At 38.5% G+C, this 20,692-nt stretch overlaps 1 protein-coding gene across 5 annotated transcripts in view; it reads left to right on the top strand.

The window, feature by feature from the left end:
• Nucleotides 1-17,000, top strand: part of LOC116040808 (solute carrier family 41 member 1-like) — a 35,060-nt gene extending 18,060 nt beyond the window's left edge. For all 5 annotated transcript variants that reach the window (XM_031286461.2, XM_036008188.1, XM_031286462.2 and 2 more), the window contains 6 exons: nucleotides 2,231-2,377; nucleotides 3,565-3,709; nucleotides 4,886-4,965; nucleotides 10,285-10,419; nucleotides 11,695-11,843; nucleotides 13,812-17,000. In XM_031286461.2, coding sequence (XP_031142321.1) covers nucleotides 2,231-2,377; nucleotides 3,565-3,709; nucleotides 4,886-4,965; nucleotides 10,285-10,419; nucleotides 11,695-11,843; nucleotides 13,812-13,985 — 830 coding nt within the window. In that variant the 3' untranslated portion in view covers nucleotides 13,986-17,000. The remainder of the gene's footprint in view (nucleotides 1-2,230; nucleotides 2,378-3,564; nucleotides 3,710-4,885; nucleotides 4,966-10,284; nucleotides 10,420-11,694; nucleotides 11,844-13,811) is intronic.
• Nucleotides 17,001-20,692: the final 3,692 nt, after the last annotated feature.

Here is a 20,692-nt window from a genome sequence, read left to right as displayed (position 1 = left end):
CATGTTGACATGTCATAGTAGGAAAAGCACAGGTGTATTCAAAACCATTAATGATGGCTGCATTCCACTTAGGAGAGGCCCTGGTATTGTGCATGGTGACTCACTGAAATAGCTTACTGGGACACTTGAAGTCAAAATGTCTGCTGTGGAAAAGGTCCATTGCCGAGAGTTGGATGAGAAGATTGATACCACTCACATATCGGGGGGAACTGCTAGCCTCTTTCTGTCCAATAGTAACATCATCTGGCTATCACCACCCCTAAAGGTCGAGACACACTGACCAGACGGCCAACCCTCGGCAGAAAAGGCTGTTGGACTGATCATCCTCCCCGAGTTGGTCAAAAAAAGTGCCTCGGAACACACCAAAGCGACGAGATGTAATACGTCTCCATAACAGCAGGCGGCGCTAATCTGTATTGTCGCCCAAAAAATGAAAACCGGCAGCTGATTGGACGAACGCGTCACGTGGGTCTGGTTTCTCCGGAAATTCAAAGACAGACTGTCATTGCGGCTTGTTCAGAATACAATCTGATATCGTACTAAAATAGTTCACCAAAACGTGTTTCTGAAAACATTTTAAGCGAGAAATAGGCCATGCAGTTGCTGAATCTGTCTTCATTTCAGATCGACAAAGGTCAGTTTAAAAGATTTTCGTCAGATTTTGAGAGACTCTAGTCACGCTCTTTCCGCTCCCCGTTTCCGGGTTAGCACTCTACCAATCAGATGGGTCACCGCCGATTATACATGATTATACATGTCAAATCGGGCAAAATGAAGGCCAACGGCTCCTCCAACGGACGACGGCACGGAACACACCGAACAGACTCAAGTCACTGACCTCGCCAAACTGTCCGATGGCCGATTATCGGCTTTGTGTGTCTGAACCTTAAAGCTCACTAGTCTTTATGCTAAACTAAGCTAACTGTTTACCGGCTCCAGCTTCGTATTTAACGGACAGATTCAAGAGTGGTATCAATCTACTCATCTACCTCTCAGCTAGAAAGCAAATAAATATATTTTCTCGGCACTTTAGAACCTCTAGGTTTAAATGAAGAATTTAATTTAACTTGCTTTCTCTAAAGTCAAAATATGTTAAAGTATAGTATTTAAGATGAATATATTTGTACTTCCATTGTATTGTGAACATTTTATATTTGTTACCAACATTGTTACATATCAACATTGTTTTTTAAATCATTTTTGTACTATGTGTGGGCATTTGCCCTTTAATGACTGATTGAGTGTAACATCTTGGCTGAGATGGGTGTATCTTCAGGCAGCTAACACGCCCCCCTTACGCACCTATAGATGATTCTTATTAAGGGCTTCATTGCTCATTCTCTCCTAGGACTCTGATGAAGATGTAACTCTACATCGAAACGTTAGTCACTGTTTTGCACCTTAAGTAATAAAAGTATCAAGTAAGAAGACTGCAGGTTGCACCGGCTATTTTTTGTCACTTTATACCGTTTTTGTCCAGCCTTGGTTGCACTAGATTGTTGTGGTCTGCAGAAGCGCAGAGAACTTCCTCTTTTTTATCTAAATATATTTTCCCAAAATGTAGAACTATGTCTTCCGTAGTAAGTAAAAGATGCGTGTTGCTTCTGTTGTATGTCTTTTTTACTCATAATGTTAAACACCATCAATATATCCAGTTCACCATACAGACCCATCAGGTTTTTCCCCTAGCAGCAGATGCACCCATCCCTGTATCAGCCTTCTCCTCATGTAATAACCTCATAATCCATAATGTATCCCCCCCCCATAAATGTTCTAGTGTTTAGCAGGCTTGATGAGTGAGGGAACTCATTTTCCCTTGTTCTGTCTTTCAAGTCTTCATCTCCTTACTCTGCCATTTTTTAAATATTTCTCTATGATTCAGTTTTCTTACTCAGATCTAAATGCAGCTTGTTGAAGTCTTCTTTCCTCTTTTCCAGCAAGCTGTCACTCTGTGAGGCTGGTTGATGCGCTGGAAGTTGTCTTTATTAATACAGGAAAAGCTAAATGTTTCTGCTGAAAGCTTTCGTCTGCGTTATGTTGTCTTGTAACCCCGATAAAAGCTCTCTCTCGGAACACACGGTATTATTACTAGAATTTTCGTTCGCCTTGGTTGAAACCGATGACAGCTTTGCTTTTATTCTCCATCATCCTATTTTCTGTTTCTGTCCTTTCACACTAACTCATCTCTCTCCTCTTCCTGTCTGTCCGTGGTCCATCCCTCCCTCCGTAGGCCTGGTGATGGTCGGAGTGATCATCGGCTCCAGGAAGGTGGGGATCAACCCCGACAACGTGGCCACCCCCATCGCTGCCAGTCTGGGTGATTTAATCACCCTGTCCCTGCTGGCCGGGGTCAGCAGCACACTCTATGAATATAAAGGTGAGGAAACACGGTGACATGGAGTCAAGAGGGAGATGAGCTAAATCTCAGCTCGGATTTATGGCTCTGTGACACATCGTCTGTAGTCAGAGAAGTGCCTCCTTGTAGATTGTGTGCACCCGTTGAATACAACAACAACTCACATCTGGATTTATTCCTTTTTTTTCACAATAAGTGGGAAATATGCATGTCTTTATTTTGTAGTATGCACAATGTCTTTTTTTTGAGTTTGTCATGCTTGATAACCAAAACACAAGATGGCAGCAAAAGTCTGTGTGTGTGTGTGTGTGTGTGTGTGTGTGTGTGTGTGTGTGTGTGTGTGTGTGTGTGTGTATGTTTTTTTGACTTATGCTACCTTCAGGGACCCATTTCAGACTAAAGACAAGTTAATTGGGGACAAAGCAGATTTTTGGGTCAGTGGTTAAGATTAGGTTAGCCTGTTTGTGTGTGTGTGTGTGTGTGTGTGTGTGTGTGTGTGTGTGTGTGTGTGTGTGTGTGTGTGTGTGTGTGTGTTTTTATGTTTTTTTGACTTATGCTACCTTCAGGGACCCATTTCAGACTAAAGACCAGTTAATTGGGGACAAAGCAGATTTTTGGGTCAGTGGTTAAGATTAGGTTAGCCTGTGTGTGTGTGTGTGTGTGTGTGTGTGTGTGTGTGTGTGTGTGTGTGTGCGTGCGCGCACGTTCCTACTGTCTTCTGTATTCACAGTACCTGTCTCAAAAAAATGTAAGCTGCTTTATGTAAGTGAACTTTCCCTCATCTGTTCCAGGGCCTGTTTTAATTTAATGTCATGAAAGTGTTTCTTCATGTGTGAGTGGGTGCATTCTAAATGTGTATCTTGCATTTATACTTTATAGTCCGGCGTAGGATAAAGCTTGATAAAACTTCACATAAATATGGATGACTTAAAGCTCATGAAATTAAATGGTTTGTTTGTAGTAAAGAGGTGTTGAATTAACATTACAGTACTTTTGGAGGCCATAGCAATATTTTAATATAATGACACATATACAGTATCTTGTAAACCTGTTGTACATCATTGCATAGTTAAGTGTCAACTATTGATAGTGCTGATTATTGCATAATTCAAGGCTTCTCTGAGAGTATAGTTGGGTTTTTTTATATTCATTTTTGCTGACCGTCACTATAAGTAGTATATCAGAGTGTGTGTGTTCCTGTCCCACAGATATATGGTACCTGTCGCCCATGGTGATTCTGGTCTTCCTGGCTCTGATCCCACTGTGGGTGGTGGTGGCCCGACAGAACCCTCAGATCAGCGAGGTTCTCCGCTCAGGCTGGCAGCCTGTTATAGTAGCCATGTCCATTAGCAGGTAAAAGCTCTTTAATTATTTTATTGAACTATTAATGAATACATAATTGTACAGTGAACTTCATATTTCAATAGAGCCGTGATTAATACAAAGTAAGACACTTAAGGCTGTTTTATGCTTCTGCGTCAACTCGCTACGCCGTCGGCCGTCGCTCCTACGGCGTGTGACCCTTTCGGAGTTCTGCGTCGAGGGTTCCTTTGCATCGCGGTGCATTTCACCGCCATGACGCTAGGGGGCTGTAACCAGAAAATAAGTCTGAGGTTATTTGCGAGGTGTCTGGCAGCCAGAGTATGTTATGTTAGCAAGCAAACTTTAGCACAACTGCCCACAAAGTACTGCTTGCTGGCGAAGTGCTGATTTCAAAACGTTACTGACATATAGACACTTTACAAACGGATAGCCCCATCATTGTAACCAAATTATGTCTGAGTTTATTTGCAAAGCTTATGTCAGTGAACTAGCATGTTGCTACTCCCCACGGTAGGCTGCTTGAAACACCGACTGTCAACACACCTCCAAAAATGTGTAATTTTGCGTCGAGGCGACGCAGAGGGGTCTGCGGGGATACACTGTCGATTCGACGCAGAAGCATAAAACAGCCTTTAGAAGCACTAAAAAAAACTAAATGGTGTTGTAAGAATCTTTTTAGACAAACCTAATGAATTATCTAGCAGTACGTAATTATTAGATTAGATTAGATACAATTAGATTAGATTAGATAGACCTTATTGATCCCAATTTGGGATATTACAAGAAATAAGAAATAGGATAGAATAAAAGAACAACTATTCAGAAATAAAGATTAAAAGAAAAATACAAAGGACAGAATGTACAAACTTATACAAGTGGTGAATAGAAATGTACAACCTTCTTAAATAGGATGTACAAAGATGCAAGTAAAACCCATGTTTGTGCAAGTTCCACACACAATAATATATCTATGTCTTAAATGATATACAGTCTAATTTAAATGATGCATGCAGGTAAATCTGAACAGGTTGTAGAAGATGTTCAAGTAGAAAAATAAGTCAACCCTCTGAACTGCTAGTGAGGTAGCTTAAAACAGGATTATCTTTTTTTTTTATCTGAACAGTTTCTTCCTTTCTGACATCAGGCTGGGAAACCCTGGCAGTGACTGCATGGGGTTGTGACTCCCTCTGTGTTTGTGATTTCCAGTTTTGGAGGCCTTATACTGGACAAGACAGTGAGTGATCCCAACTTTAAGGGCATGGCTGTCTTCACGCCCGTCATTAACGGTAAGCTGAAACGTCTTTAAAAGCTAAATGACGCCACAGGAAGAAATCAAACTGAGAGGTAGCATAGCATTTTAGCCATTTATTGGTTGTTGTCCAGAGTGACAATTCGGAAACATTATCAGCATTATCAGGATTAAGCCATTATTGCACGGATGTTTACTGTGTGGCAGTACAGCTTCTGCTGTTGGTACTGCTGTATGAATCCAAGCAGCATACTAAAGATTTAGTGAATCCAAACAAACACATATTGAGAGATGCCATCACAATTTTATATTGACATTATTTTGAACTAGAAACAGGAGTGAATGCTGTCAGGGTGGTAAAGGGGAAGGCAGCAGCATGTGCGAGTCATGCATGGAAAAATCAGCAGTTTGAATCTTAAATTAAAGCAAGCAAAATATGCGTGCTCACTGACACCGACACAATCCTGTTCTTGCGTCATAAGTTATACAGTTCGATTTGAACACTTACTTATTCTGTTCTCTTGTGTACTTCTTTATTGTATGAATGTGAGCGGCATAAAAAACATTGAGTTGACCGCGCAGTCCAACTCTCAGAACAGAAAAGGGATGCTTCTCACTCAGATTTCACTGATATTCATTGTTTAGTGCATCACTAATCCCCAACAACATACTTACAGTAGTAGGCTTCATGAAATTACTTTTTGGATTGATTTCCGTCTTCCAGGCAGCCACTGGCAGCTGCATGGTAGTTCACATTTTTATTCACAATGTTATAAAAAACCTCAAACTTCTTTCTTCGCTCACTTTTTTCTCCTCAAAGTTATATTGCGTTGTAGTTAAACGCTTACAGTAGGCAAGTTTAAAGGTCCCATGGCATGAAAATTTCACTTTATGAGGTTTTTTAACATATTAATATGAGTTCCCCTAGCCTGCCTGTGGTCCCCCAGTGGCTAGAAATGTGCCCTGAGTATCCTGCTCTGCCTTTGAGAAAATGAAAGCTCAAATGGGCTAATGTGGAATCTCCTCCTTATGATGCCGTAAGGAGGAAGGTTACCTCCCCTTTCTCTGCTTTTGCCCGCCCATGAGAAAGAGAGAGATCATGGCTTGAAAACAAGCAAAGCATGGCAGCTGGTCAAAGCCACACCCCCACCCTCCACCTTGCCCCCCTTCTCGCCTCCTCAATAGCCTTTAAAGCTACAGACACAGAAATGGCAGTAAAGCTCATTGTGGGACTGGCTCTAGTGGCTGTAATTCTGCACCAAGGCTGAATTTCGGGAAAGAGACTTCAGATACAGTATTAGGGGACCACTAAGGCCTACATAAAAGCATCCAAAAAGCAGCATGTCATAGGACCTTTAAGAATGTCCCAATATCTGATATTAGAAAGTTTAAATGCTGTGAAGTATTGCATTGAAGAGTCATTGGTCGTGTTTAGCAACTTTCACTACTCTCAAGCATTGGAACATGCTCATGCAAGCAGGGCTGGGTAACAATACCTTGGTTTGAGGCATAATAAGGATGTTTTACAATGCAAAAAAATGTCTTAAAATGAACAACAAAAGACAAACGTTTTCAAATGTTTAATGCTGCTGCGCACCTGGTTAGCTCACCTGGTTAGCTCACCTTGTTGAGCATGCCCCCATGTACAGGGGCTCAGTCCTTGCCGGGGCGGCCGTGGGTTCAATTCCGACCTGCGGCCCTTTGCTGCATGTCATTCCCCTCTTTCGCCACCTTCATGTCTACAGCTGTCCTATCAAATAAAGACTTAAAATGCCCAAAAAATTCTCTTAAAAAAAAAAAAAAAGTTTAATGCTGCCCTAAACAGCTGTACAAGAGGAATGCCCAACTAATGTACAGTCTTAAATTTGCAAATGTATAATTTAAACAGGAATTATTGGATTAAAATATAAGTAGAGGACTATTAATCTGTCCAGGCCAACTCTCTGTCCTTGACATTTTGATACTCTGTGCTACGGACACATTTCAGTTTGTACCACAACAGTATTGATGTGTGATACAATACCGAGCCCTAGCAACAAGAGAGGGAAAATAACCGTCCTTGCTCAAAACTAATGGCCATGCATGGTCTAACCTACTCATTTTCATTTTTTTTGATTGCCATTGTGAAATGAACTGAAACCAGTGGCAGCCTGGAAAACTATGAGACCAGTCTAAAAACATATGGGATGCTTCGGAAAAGGTCTGGCTCTAATGTAAAGTATACAAGATTTACAGTTAATGGGCTGAAACGTGAAACTGCCAACATGTCCAGTAAAATGAAGCCTTAAAACCACTGCAGCACCCGCTTCAGAAGCACCAGCTATTTCAGATGCACAGACTGCGGTCAAACCGTGCATCCAGGCCGCCATGCAGAGCATCAAACTGCTTTGATGCATCTCTATGAAGTTCCATTTTAACAGTCTCAACAGGAGACGTTCAGAACAGTTATACATGGTTTCTTCATACTATTATTTGGCTTGGTTACAGGTTACGTAAGAAAAAACGACTTCTCAATTGCACATCCACTGTGTAGCTTTAAAGAGGTGCTATGCAGTTTTGGCCATTTCTTTGCTGTTTTCTCGCTTTTTGCTCGCAGATTTCTCTATAGAGCTCCCCCTACAGCTTCGGAATAGATATTTGGCAGCTCCTATGTTTACTTGTGTCTGACTCCTCGCTCGGTCAGTCTGCCGTTTCCTCTTTCTCTGTTACTCTGACAATGCTTTCCTAGCTTTCTGCTTCTTTTTTGCCGGCTCAGCCATGAAAAACTCCATCGCTACCTTGTTAGCCGGTTCCTGAATGGGCGTATGTGTGCAGTGCCGTGAAGCAATTTGTTACATCGCGAGACCTGATATCACGCAATACTCCCTGATGCTGAGGCTGGCGGCTCGCCGGCCGAAAGTTGCAAGGGTGGTTTTTCCGCTCACAGGCGCTAGGGGGGAGCGAGACGACCATCATTCAACTTGAAAAGCTGTTCCGAAACTGTTCAGTTAAGGTAAATTAAGCTAAAAAAAAATGTATAGTTCCCCTTTAAAGTGAAGGCTAACGTTAGACACTCTGTCCTGCTCTTTATTGGATTCTCTCACCCTAAAAGCCTTCTTTCTAGTAACGTTAAAGAGAAAACACATCGTTGAAATGAAAATACGAACAATAAAGCATAAATCTAACCTCCGTCTTATTTGTCCAAGTATATATGCTAAGCAGCCAAATGGTTATGTTAGAATGAAACACACGTCTGATCTTACATTCTTCCTTCTTATACTTGTAATACTAGGACTAATTAGCTTAGCACTGCAATAAAAGATGAATGCTGTTTCTTTATTTACTAGTTTCTACCCAGATCATCAGCTGGTGAGGATGCTAACTTTTTGCCTGGTGCATTTAGCATTAGCCTCAGTCTTTTAAGCATTAGTACATGTATGTAGCCATCAAGTGCATATCTAATCCCTTTAACAGGGTTTTAAAACGAGTCATCAAAAAGTCAGCAGAAGACAGCGTGTGCAACTCATGGGGCTAACGTTAGCTTTAACTGCTACAGCTGATCAATTCTGCCAGCGGCAGTTTGCCATTTCACCTTTGTCTGAAATCATTGTTTTAAAAAATTCCAAAAGCGTTTCAGTGGTGAAGCGTAGCAACAGTTACTAAGGGTGGATTAACAATCAATTCAATACATTTCATCACATTTTTTAGCCGTCACAGTGGTGCAAATGCAGCTACGATACTTTCATGGTAATGCATGGTGCTCTGCTTGAAGTGAAGTGCACCGTAGAAGTGTCAAATGATGTGTGTCAAACGTCACATTATGTGCATTAAGTAAGAGAAGAACGTTCATCTTACTGCTAAATGGAGGGCTAGATGGAGCAGAAGAAATAATCGGGAGCAGAGGGAAGGAGAAAGTGGAGAGAAAACAACATTTCTCCTTGTGCATTGATTTTGCAAACTCAGCCAAATACAGTCCCCAACAGATTGATTTGAGATTTTGGATTTGCATGCAGCTCTTTTCTGCATGATAACACCCCTATCAACTGTGGAGAGCACTGGAACTATGTCTGAAGGTTTAGAGTTACTTCATACACATAGAAAACAGATTTTCACCCCATAAAGCTGTTTTAGAAATGATGGAAAATGCACTAAGGCAGAGAAGTGGAGGCAAAAAAGAAGCAGCCTTCAGAATAAGTGGTTTGGCTATGAGGTGATCCACTGACAGGAGAGAACTCAATAGAAACCACTAATGGTCTACACCCAGTGTCCTGGCACAGCTGACAGGGCTTTTCATAACTATCGACTCTCACTGTTTCTCATTTCGGCTCTGCCCATCTTCCCACTGTTTCTCAATCTCCCTCTCTTTCTCTCTCTTTGCACCAGTCTCTGCAAAATCCGCCAATCTGGTTTGAATTTCCCATTTTTCCTCACTGGCTTGCACATAAACCAGTATTATGTTTGACTAAAAGTTCCCTCAAGTATTTCCCAACTCACAAAAGAACATCTGTGCCATGTTTGAGGGGTAAATACTTGGAAAGGTGTTTGAACTGAATTAGGCACAGAAACCCTTGTCAACAGCAAATTAAACTAGATTTTGAAAAGTTTGAAAAGATCTGGAAAATGTGTTTTGCACTCAGCAGAAACGCTGGCTTTGATGGAGTCAATAAAAAGCCTCAACTCACGCCTGAATGAAAGGATACAATCTTATCTCAGATCTCTTTGGTGAGCCTTTTTGTTGCTCTGAAGCACGTCCCATCTGTGGCCAGTTTAGAATTCAGCAAATGACTTGTCAAACAGATCAGACATCTTGACACAAAGTCAGTCAGAAACACGTTATCTATCAGTTTCAGAAAAGCCACATAATAGTTTTCCCATTTCACTGTCAGAACCATACGGCCACACGTTTAATTTCTTTCCATACGGATGCGCTGCTGCCCTCTGAGATATCCGGGGGGAGCTTTTGTTTGTGTTCATCGCTTCAATTTTTTTCAAATGCTGTGACTCCGCTGGCCAGATTTTAGCTGTGCTTTGGTCTGTGTGGCTTATTGAGATGGACTCTGCTTTCTGTAAAGCCTGGCCAGATCACGGCAGAGCAAAGTTTGTGTCATTACTTGGCTTAATTAGTGTGCCGGCAACGCGGAAAGAGATTAAGCGTTACTGATTACTGAAAGCTGTGCACTGTCCCTTGTGGGAAAGACCTTTCTGTTTCGGTTGATTATGAGGATACAAAATCAATATCATCTTTTTAACTGAATCTGTTTAGGGAAACAACATGTCTTTGTCTGACATGAAATTCAAGTCGTTGCTCCTTCATTCATATATTGGCTTATCAGTCACTCAATCAGTCTGCCCTGTGTCTTTCCCTTCCCCTGTGTAGGTGTGGGTGGTAACTTGGTGGCCATCCAGGCCAGTCGGATCTCTACCTACCTGCACTTCTGGAGCATCCCAGGGGTGCTGCCCTACAAGATGAGGCAGCACTGGCCCAATCCTTGCATCACCTTCTTCTCCTCAGGTAACAATGCCATGCTGAATGCATGCCTTGGCATCTAAATACACAGGCCCGAAGCCGAGATATCTGACTCCAATTACTCTAATTCCCGCGTATTCGTTGATAGGACTTATGGATACCAAAACTCAAGGATCAACTCTGAGACGATAGATTCAGGTTAAGAAAAGTTTACTGAGTCCAGCAGTTAAGTTGCAATCACATATGTGGGTTCACAAAAGACACTAAGTGTCCCTAGCTACAGACAAAAGAGTCGGAGCTCAGGTTAGCAAAGTCTCTGTCCAATTGTGAGCCCCGTTCTGCAATATCCCTCAACCTTTATCCTTTTCCTTGATGTGGTGTCGTCCTCCTGTCTCCGGGCAGATTCTTCTCTTGCCACATACACACACACACACTCACAGGGTTGGGTCCTCTGTCTGGTGCAAATTCCTCTTCTTGTTCTTGTAACCTTTAAACAATTCACTTTTATGCCATATAAGGCTATTATAAAACTATTTTTATGACTTAAGCTTAACCTTTTGTGCATCAAGAGGTTACCCGGAGTACTTTTAACCACTTCCTCAATTTGACTGCACACAGCTCTTTTGCATCTAGCACATACACACTCTTAATAAAATATTCCTACAATACATAAAATCTTAGGTATTTAACCAAAGTGGTTACCCAGGGTGCCTTACAATAAGAGAAACAGTAGAACACATTTAAATTCCTAGGTAACAGGTGTTAAAAGCAACCGACAGTAAGATGTTAAAATTTTACTTTCTAAATCAAATTTACAGCCTTAAATTCATCAGGTGGCCAGAAAGACAGATAAATGTTGATCCATGTCTGGATGTGTAAATAGGTAAATAGGCAACAGTTTGCTAAAACATTAGCTAAAACAGCTATCTAAGTTCAAAATATGACAGAATTTGTGCTTTTGGCATGTTCTGCTGCTAACCCTAACCAAAAAATAAAAGAATGCACATTTACTGGTGTTAAATAGATGATTATAAGAAAGTAGTTAGTTTGGAGAACAGATATGCATTTTCAGTATCATGGTTTAGTCATGTCTTGAAGATAGCATATGAATAGTAATACATGTTATGTGTATAGCGCTTTAGTAGAATATCCTGAGGATATCCTTTTGAAATAGGAGCTGGGCTGGCTCTTGACAGTGTGAAACACCTGAAAATTGAACAATCTTTGAACACCAAAACACAGCAGACAGGTTTGAGGTAACAGCGAGGAATAAAACAGAGTACCCTGACTGCGAAGTGCACACTTCTCTGTGTCTCCCAGGAGTGAACTCCAAGTCAGCGCGGGTGCTTCTGATGCTAGTTGTCCCCGGTCACCTGGTCTTCCTCTACGCCATCTCTCTGCTGCAGGGAGATGAGGTGCCTATCGGCGTAGCCTTCACAATCTGCTACCTGTGTGCTGCTCTGCTGCAGGTAAACTGACACAGTTTCTTTCTTTTTTACATTGTTTTTGTTTACTGAACTATCAAGTCAGTACCATATATTTTACACTTTTTATAGATATTTATATATATATATTGTTTCAAATAATTAGCACAATACAGTTCAAGTTAATCATACAAAGAAGAAAAAAGAAAGCAAGAGAAAAAGGTGTGTGGCAAAGGAACAGTGGGGGTTGTGTTACAGTAAATGTTCCATTATTATCCCAAAATCAATTACAAAACTACAATTTCAAAATATTTATTTAACACTGAACTTTTTTTTTTTAAAGTGCTCATGTTGTGCTCATTTCACAGAGTGAGGCATCGCACTTCTGTTCCATCTTTGTTGGGAGTCGCACATGCGCAGTAGCTAGGTAAGGACTACTAGCCAGTCAGAGGCAGAGTATGAGGGCGTGCCATGCTAGCAGCTAGGCGAGCATTATAACGTGTGTTACAAAGTGATGCACGTTTGTCACGGAAGTAAAGGCTGGACTACAATAGAGCTGTTTGGAGCAGTTTGTGAACAGTGTTTTCTGTTGGAGATGGTAACTCCCTTTGGGGTGGACTTTGGGCTTTTTCACTTTGTAAACCTATAACATGCACAGAAAAGATATATAACACAATAAAGGAAAAGTAAAAAGCCAAACAGCATAATATGAGCACTTTAACATTCCAGCAGACATTATAGCAACAAAGCACAATATAATTTAAAATAAATAAATAAATTGGTAAAATTAAAATATTTTTATTTGGCCATCTTTGAGCCCCTCTTCTTGAAAAGCCTATATTAGGCCTATAACTGACTGCTGAAACTGATAGTGAATACTACTCTTTATGCCTACAACAAAAAGTGCATTGAAAAGAGTGCAAAAAAGTGGATGGACCCACAACAAATGAATAATCGCCTTTCCTTTATTGTGTTATATATTTTTTTGTGCATTTTATAGGTTTACAAAGTGAAAAAGCCCAAAGTCCACCCCAAAGGGAGTTACCATCTTCCAGAGAAAACACTGTTCCCCAACTGCTCCAAACAGCTCTATTGTCGTTACTTCCATGACAAACGTGCGTCACTTTGTAACACGTTATAATGCTCGCCTAGCTGCTAGCGTGGCACACCCTCATACTCTGCTTCTGACTGGCTAGTAGTCCTTACCTAGGTACTGCGCATGTGCGACTCCCAACAAAGATGGAACAGAAGTGAGATGTCTCACTCTGTAGCTAAAACAGAGAGCTCAACACACAGGGTGAAAAGAGGAGCTGCAGCAATGTGCAGTACAACAAAAAGATGGTGTTTTTTGAAAATGAAATCATGCAAACCTATTCTGGTACAACCTCTAAATACAATTATGACCCTGAAAATGAGCATAATATGAGACACTTTAAAAAGTAGCTTCTCTTTTACTACGGTGCATTCCTACTGTCAAAAGCAGTTATTACTAGTCACTGAATGGTTTCTAATGAACTCGTTGGCCCTAAGGTTTCACATGACACTCTGATACTAACTGTGGAAACCAGTCATCAGAAGGTAAGACTTTGTACAGTCTGATAAAAAAAGGGCTGCTGCCACCTGTTACCTAACTGTGAAATGAGCCATGCCAGGTGTTGGTGCTTCAGCAGCTCAGTGAGATGAAGATTTGTTCCAGGACAGAACCAAAAGTACACCGCACTCCTGCCCCGGTCGCCTTTCTGACCTCCTCAACATAACGTCATCTCTGCTGTGTGCAAGTGTTTGTAAAAGGCTGAGACACATTAAACATGCAGTGTTTCCTGTATTGATAGTATTATTGCAGGAAATTAGACGTTGTGTCCTTTGGTACCAAGTCAACGGCTGTCTGGCAATCTCCGTAATCTCATGCAGGTTCAAATAAATCTCCGATTTCATATTTGCCCGAGTCCAGAAAAGCTGAACTTCCTTCCTTCAATCGCAGCCTTTTTCAGCTCAGTTTTCTTGTCCCTCTAGGTGGCCATCCTCCTTTACTTTGCCGACCTCATCATCCGTGTGATGTGGAGACGGAGCCTGGACCCTGACAACTTCTCCATCCCCTACCTGACTGCCCTGGGGGACCTGCTGGGCACCGGCTTTCTGGCCCTCTGCTTCCGCGGCGTCTCACTGTTTCAGAGCCTCGGCCTCTGAATGTTTACCCCTGAACTCTTAGCCAGCCACGGTCTCGCTGCACCATTTTTTTTTTACATTTACGCAGAGATGCTTTTAAATTGGACAATAAAGCATTTTCTTACGGTTATTACCACGCCAGTTCATACCGAGGAATCTGTCTGTGTCACTAATTCAAACCTCGACAATGACACAGCACCACAGCACAGGTGGCACCCACCCATTTAAACCCATCCATGTGCGTGAAGGGTTTGCTGCATGAACACGTCCAGCCAATCTAATTATTTGTATTTGAGGGCAAAAGAATTTAAAGTATGTAGACGTTTTAGATATCTGTCCCGTCAGTATAATGAACTTTGTTTTGTAATCATTCCTCTATATGTCTTTTAGTTTTCCTGCATTAACTAAACGTGAGTTTGGTGGCTCTGTGCTCGCCTCGTCTTTTTGGCTTCATCCGAGAAATATTTAGCAACTTCATAGCAGCGAGACTGAACAGTTTGTCTGTTTGTGGACATCTGTTTAAATGTGGATAGATCAAACAGACTGTCCAAGCTGTCCATCATTGGATGGCCTGTACTATGCATTAATGCTAGAGGTTGATGTATGTTGTACACCAACTGGAATTTTCATGGATGTACAGTATGTCTAACATATGTTATGTAGAATGAATTTAGATGAAAGGGACTGATGTAGTTTTCACGCAAATCAGGTCACATACCGTTAACACACTGGGGAATGTTTCTGTATATTGTACTTTATGAATCTTTTCTTAACATTTTCTGCAAATGTATTTTTTGAGCTATAGCGTAACAGAAGCAAACAGACAGAATGGGGTAATTGGTATATTCATGGCCAAAGGCAAATGGCATGGCTGCACAGTGGGAACAGTATGATTAGGAGGAAGGCACTATCAGTAGGTGTGGTGGGAGTTTTATTTCAGTCACGAGCAATGGAATCACCTCTGTTCAGACAGTGTCATGATTCCAAAGCACTGTGAAGCCCTGGAAACGTGTCTACACCTCTCACTATTTGTATAGAAATCTCAGCATTAAAAAAACAAAAAACAAATTATTGTGAATTTTTTTGCCCAACTCAATGTAAAAAAAAAACACAGCATTGATTTGATGCAGGAGGCTATAAGTATTTGTTTTCACTCATCAGTTCAGGTTTATGTGTTGACATCTACTGTAAAGCTGCAGAGGATCTTGGGTATTCCCTCACTACTTGATACTAACAGCCCCTTTAATGGAAGGTCCACAAAGCCTTACTGTTCAGTATGACGTTTTAGAACTATAAAACCTCATCATTACAGCAGTGAATGCATATACATGAACATGTTACTCTCAAAGGTGTGTTCAGACAGAAAGCAAACCCGATTTTGGCCTTGTGTCATTCACACGAATTTCACCGCTGGATTCTAAATTCGGAACTCACCTTTAACTCCAGATTTTGTATTATTTTACCTCCAGTCTCACTCCTTATTCTTTTCATCTCTGTACTTTTATGAAACAAATTCATAAAGCCCTGGAATGCGCTCATACTTTTTGGTGGAGTTCATACATTTTCAACTCACGTTGGTGTATCTATTGACTTTGTCTAAAATTTGATTCACATTCTGTCTGAACACACAGTAACACTTGTCATTCATTTAACATTTAAAGTTATTTAAAAAAATGCATTATTTCAGCTTACACGAACACACAAACTATTACAATTAGTATGAATAAAAACCTTAAACTGCAAAAGCCACAGTATTTAGAGATTATAATCTGAAGTACACTGGCTATCTCTCTATCGTTGCTATGTGAGCTTAAAATAGCATGTATAAATGCACTCATGAAGTCACATGCAGCATTTTTGCAGTTTGCTGTTACTAGTAGTAATACTTATTTTAGAGACAAAGCTCGTAAACACTGAAATCTGAGGCATTTCTAAAAACAGCCTGTCTTTTCAGTAATTGATCTCTTAAGGTATTTCAGTGTTAATAGTGCTTTGCTAAAAGCTTTTATTGTGACACTGTCACACAGTACTTTCTACACTAGAAGGTAATGAAATATAGATACGTACTATTTGAATCACAGTTTATTTCACTCAAGCTTACTGAAATATATGTGTTAACTGTGATACTGTGAGAACTAGACCACAGCTAAGGTTGTATTGTACCAGCACATACTGTAATTGTGTCTTAATCAGTAGGGCTGGACGATATATCATACATCTTTATTATTATAAAATGTCACTGTTATTAATATTTATTGTGTTGTCTCACTTCTGATGTTTGTCTTAATTACAGTCTGACCAGTGAAAGATTGTAGACTTATTGGTTGGTTTAATGTCTGGTTAGCTGTCATTGGTTTCGGTGGCCGGTGTAAGCCAGATCATTTTTTTATATTTTTTATCATGACTAAATTTAGGTTGGTTATAATAACAGTCATTCAAATGAATAGTTCAGTGTTTTGGGAAGTACGTTTATTCACTTCATTGCCAAAACTTAAATGAGAATATTGATAAAGAGCCGAAGTGAGAGGTTGGTATCAATCTTTTTATCTAATTCTTGGCAAGAACATTTCCCAAAAATGTTGGAACTATTTCCCTAAAAACTGTGGTTTATTGTCCAGCCCTATTAAGTATTTAAAAGATTTTAATAGTAGTCTAAGGTTGCCTTGAAAACAAAGTTAATGTCAACTGTCTTGTGTAAAATTTCCTCACCCCTCACCATGTCGGTCAAACAATTGTAGCTTTATTTAAATGTTGCAACAGTCTTTACTCTTTTGCTGTCTATTGGCACGACTTTGTACTGTACTTCAATGTTGACACTGCCACATTATGACTTTAGGGGCTTTTAAAATGCCTTCATTTTCTAATCCTGTTGTGTTCACTGTCACCTGAGCTTCCATGTATGCTATGTCTTATGTGTGCATTAAGATGGTGTGGAAGTGTGGATTCAAAAATGTGACAAATGTTTGGTGAGCGTTTATGTGATTTTGTGGCTATGAACAGTTATATTTTAATAAAAACCAACAGTGTAATAATGTATGTGTGACGTTGGCACCATCACCTACTGTAAATGAACCAAAAAAAATGATGATTTCTTACTTTGGTGCCATCAGGTGGAAGCATCAATAATGACACCAGCCAGGTTTCCTTCCAAATTTAGCACAAGTTTTTAACCCAAATTTTGGTAAATGTGTGAAGAAATTTGCCTGGAAATCCAGACCCAAATCCGAAAGATTAAGGGTCTGGCTATGAGTAATTATAATAACTGCACGCAATTAGATAACACTACAACCAATCTTTACTGACTGATTCCGGACTCATTGCCAGAGTGACTCACTGAGCAAATTCAAATTGTGCTCTCGCGAGAACTCTGTATTTCCAGGGTATGAAGAAATGCTAATTTAAACACATTTAATTTACTATACTACTAAACCATACTATAACATAGTATAGTATGTCATTAAAAATGTCATAGTATAGCATGTCATATAAAAGTCATACGTCATTAAACAATATGTCATTAAACAGTCATAGTATAGTATAGTACGTCATCAAAAATGCCATTGTATAGTATACCATCAAAAATGTCTTGGTATAGTATGTCATAAAAATGTCATAGTATAGTATGTCATAAAAGTGTCATAGTATAGTATGAAGACACAAAAAATGTTTTAGTATAGTATGCCATAAAAAAGCCATAGTATATTATGTCATTGAAAGTTATAGTATAGTATGTCATCAAAAATATCATTGTAAAGTATGCCATAACAATGTCCTAGTATAGTATGAAGACATAAAAAGTCATAGTATAGTAAAGTATGTCATACAAAATGTCATAGTATAGTATGTCATAAAAAGTCAGGATAGTATGTTATAAAAAAGTCAGTATAGTATGCCATCAAAAAGTCATAGTGTGGTATGTCATAAAAACGTTGTGTATAGTATGTCATGAAAAATGTTCTATATTAAGCCATTAAAAGTCATAGTATAGTATGAAGACAAAAAAAGTAATAGTATATGTCATAACAAATGTCATAGTATAGTATGTCATAAAAACTGTCATAATATAGTATGTCATAAAATGTCATAGTATATAGCAGGAAAACATAAAGAAGTCCTAGTATAGTATATCATAAAAAGTGTATAGTATGTCATGTAAAAGTCATAGAATGTATGTCGGAAAAAAGTCCTAGTATAGTATGTCAAAAAAAGTCATAAAAAAGTCCTAGTATAGTATGTCAAAAAAAGTCATAAAAAAGTCCTAGTATAGTATGTCGAAAAAAAATTATTAAAAAAGTAATTGTATAGTATGTCGAAAAAAATTATTAAAAAAGTAATTGTATAGTATGTTGAAAAAAGTCATACTATAGTATGTTGGAAAAAGTCATATTATGGTATGTCGAAAAAAGTGATAAAGTTATGGTATAGTATGTTGAAAAAAGTCATAGTATAGTATGCCGAATAAAGTCATTGTATAGTATGTTGAATTTTTTTTCATAAAAAAGTCCTAGTATAGTATGTCGAAAAAAAATGATTAAAAAAGTAATTGTATAGCATGTTGAAAAAAGTCATAGTATAGTATGTCGATAAAAAGTCATAGTATAGTATGTCAAAAAACGTTATGCAAAAAAAGACCATATTATGACTTTTTTATGGAAGTCATGGTATGGCATGTTGAAAAAAGTGATAAAAAAAGTCATAAAAAAGTCATAGTATAGTATGTCAAAAAAAGTCATAAAAAAGTCATAGTATAGTATGTCGAAAACAGTTATAGTATAGTATGTCGAAAGAAATTATTAAAAAAGTTATAGTATAGTACGTTTAAAAAAGTCATAGTATAGTAGGGTGGAAAAAGTCATATTATGGTATTTTGAAAAAAATCATAAAAATTCATAGCATAGTATATTGAAAAAAGTCATAGGATACTATGTCGAAAAAATGATAAAAAAAGTCATAGTAAAATATGTTGAAAAAAGTCATATTATGGTATGTCGAAGAGAGTGAGAAAAACGTCATAGTATAGTATGTCGAAAAAAATGCTGAAAAAGTCATAGTATAGTATCTTGAAAACAGTAATAGCATGGTATATCGAAAAAAAGTCATAGTATAGTATGTCGGAAAAATATATTAAAAAGTCATGGTATAGTATGTCAACAAAAGTTATAAAAAAAGATAGTATAGTATGTTGAAAAAAAGTTATAGTATGGCATGTCGAAAAAAGAAATAACAAAGTCACAGTATAGTATGTCAAAAAAAGTGATGAAAAAGTCAGTATAGTATGTTGAAAAAAGTTATAGAATAGTATGTTGGAAAAAGTGATAAAAAAAAGTCATAGTATAGTATGTCGAAAAAAGTCATATTATTGTATGTCGAAAAAAGTCATATTATTGTATGTCGAAAAAAGTAATATTATTGTATGTTGAAAAAAGTGATAAAGTCATGGTATAGTATGTCGAAAAAGTCATAAAAAAGTCATAGTATAGTCTGTTAAAAAGGTCATGGTACAGTATGTCGAAAAAAAGTCATGAAAAGTGCCAACCCACACTAGGAATTGAACCTGGGTCAGAGTCTGCAGTCACTACTTGCCTGTTGGAGTGCAAACACCATGCCACTGCGACACCAAAGAAACTTTGTTGAAAACAGTGATAGCATGGTATGTCGAAAAAAATGAAGAAAAAGTCATGGTAAAGTATGTCGAAAAAAGTCAGAAAAAAGTCATAGTATAGTATGTTGAGAAAAGTCATAAAAAAGTCATAGTATATTTTTTGAAAAAAGTCGTAGTATATTATGTCGAAAAAAAGTCATAATAAAGTCATAGTATAGTATGTCGAAAAAAATGTCATGAAAAGGGCCAAACCGCACCTGGAATTGAACCTGGGTCAGAGTCTGCAGTGACTACTTGCCTGTTGGAGTGCAAACCACCATGCCACTGTGGCACCAAAGACACTTTGTTGAAAAAAGTCATAGCATGGTATGTCAAAAAAATGTATTAAAAAGTCATGGTATAGTATGTCAACAAAGTGATGAAAAGTCAAGGTATAGTATGTTGAAAAAATTCATAAAAAAGTCGAATAAATGATTACAAAAAGAGATTAATAGCATAGAATGTTGAATTGTATAGTCGTATACTATGTTGAAAAAAGTGATAAAAAAGTCATAGTGTAGTATGTCGATAAAAGCCATGAAAAAGTAATTGTATAGTATGTTGAAAAAAGTCTTAAAATAGTCATAGTATAGTATGTCGAAAAAAGTCATAGTATAGTATGTTGAAAAAAGTGATAAAAAAAAGTCATACCATAGTATATTGAAAAAGTTATAGTATCGTAGGTTGAAAAAAATTATTAAAAAAAGTCACAGTATAGTATGTCGAAAAAAGTGATGAAAAAGTCAGTACAGTATGTTGAAAAAAGTCATAGAATAGTATGTTGGAAAAAGTGATAAAAAAAGTCATAGTATAGTATGTCGAAAAAAGTCATATTATTGTATGTCGAAAAAAGTGATAAAGTCATGGTATAGTATGTCGAAAAAGTCATAAAAAAGTCATAGTATAGTCTGTTAAAAAAGTCATGGTATAGTATTTCGAAAAAAAGTCATGAAAAGTGCCAACCCACACCAGGAATTGAACCTGGGTCAGAGTCTGCAGTCACTACTTGCCTGTTGGAGTGCCAACACCATGCTACTGCGACACCAAAGAAACTTTGCTGAAAACAAAAAAAAGTGAAGAAAAAGTC

The sequence above is a fragment of the Sander lucioperca genome, chromosome 12 (genome assembly GCF_008315115.2).
Source record: "Sander lucioperca isolate FBNREF2018 chromosome 12, SLUC_FBN_1.2, whole genome shotgun sequence".
Taxonomy (NCBI): Eukaryota; Metazoa; Chordata; class Actinopteri; order Perciformes; family Percidae; genus Sander; species Sander lucioperca.
Note: the sequence above shows the minus strand (reverse complement) of the source record. Positions and strands in the feature narration are given on the sequence as shown.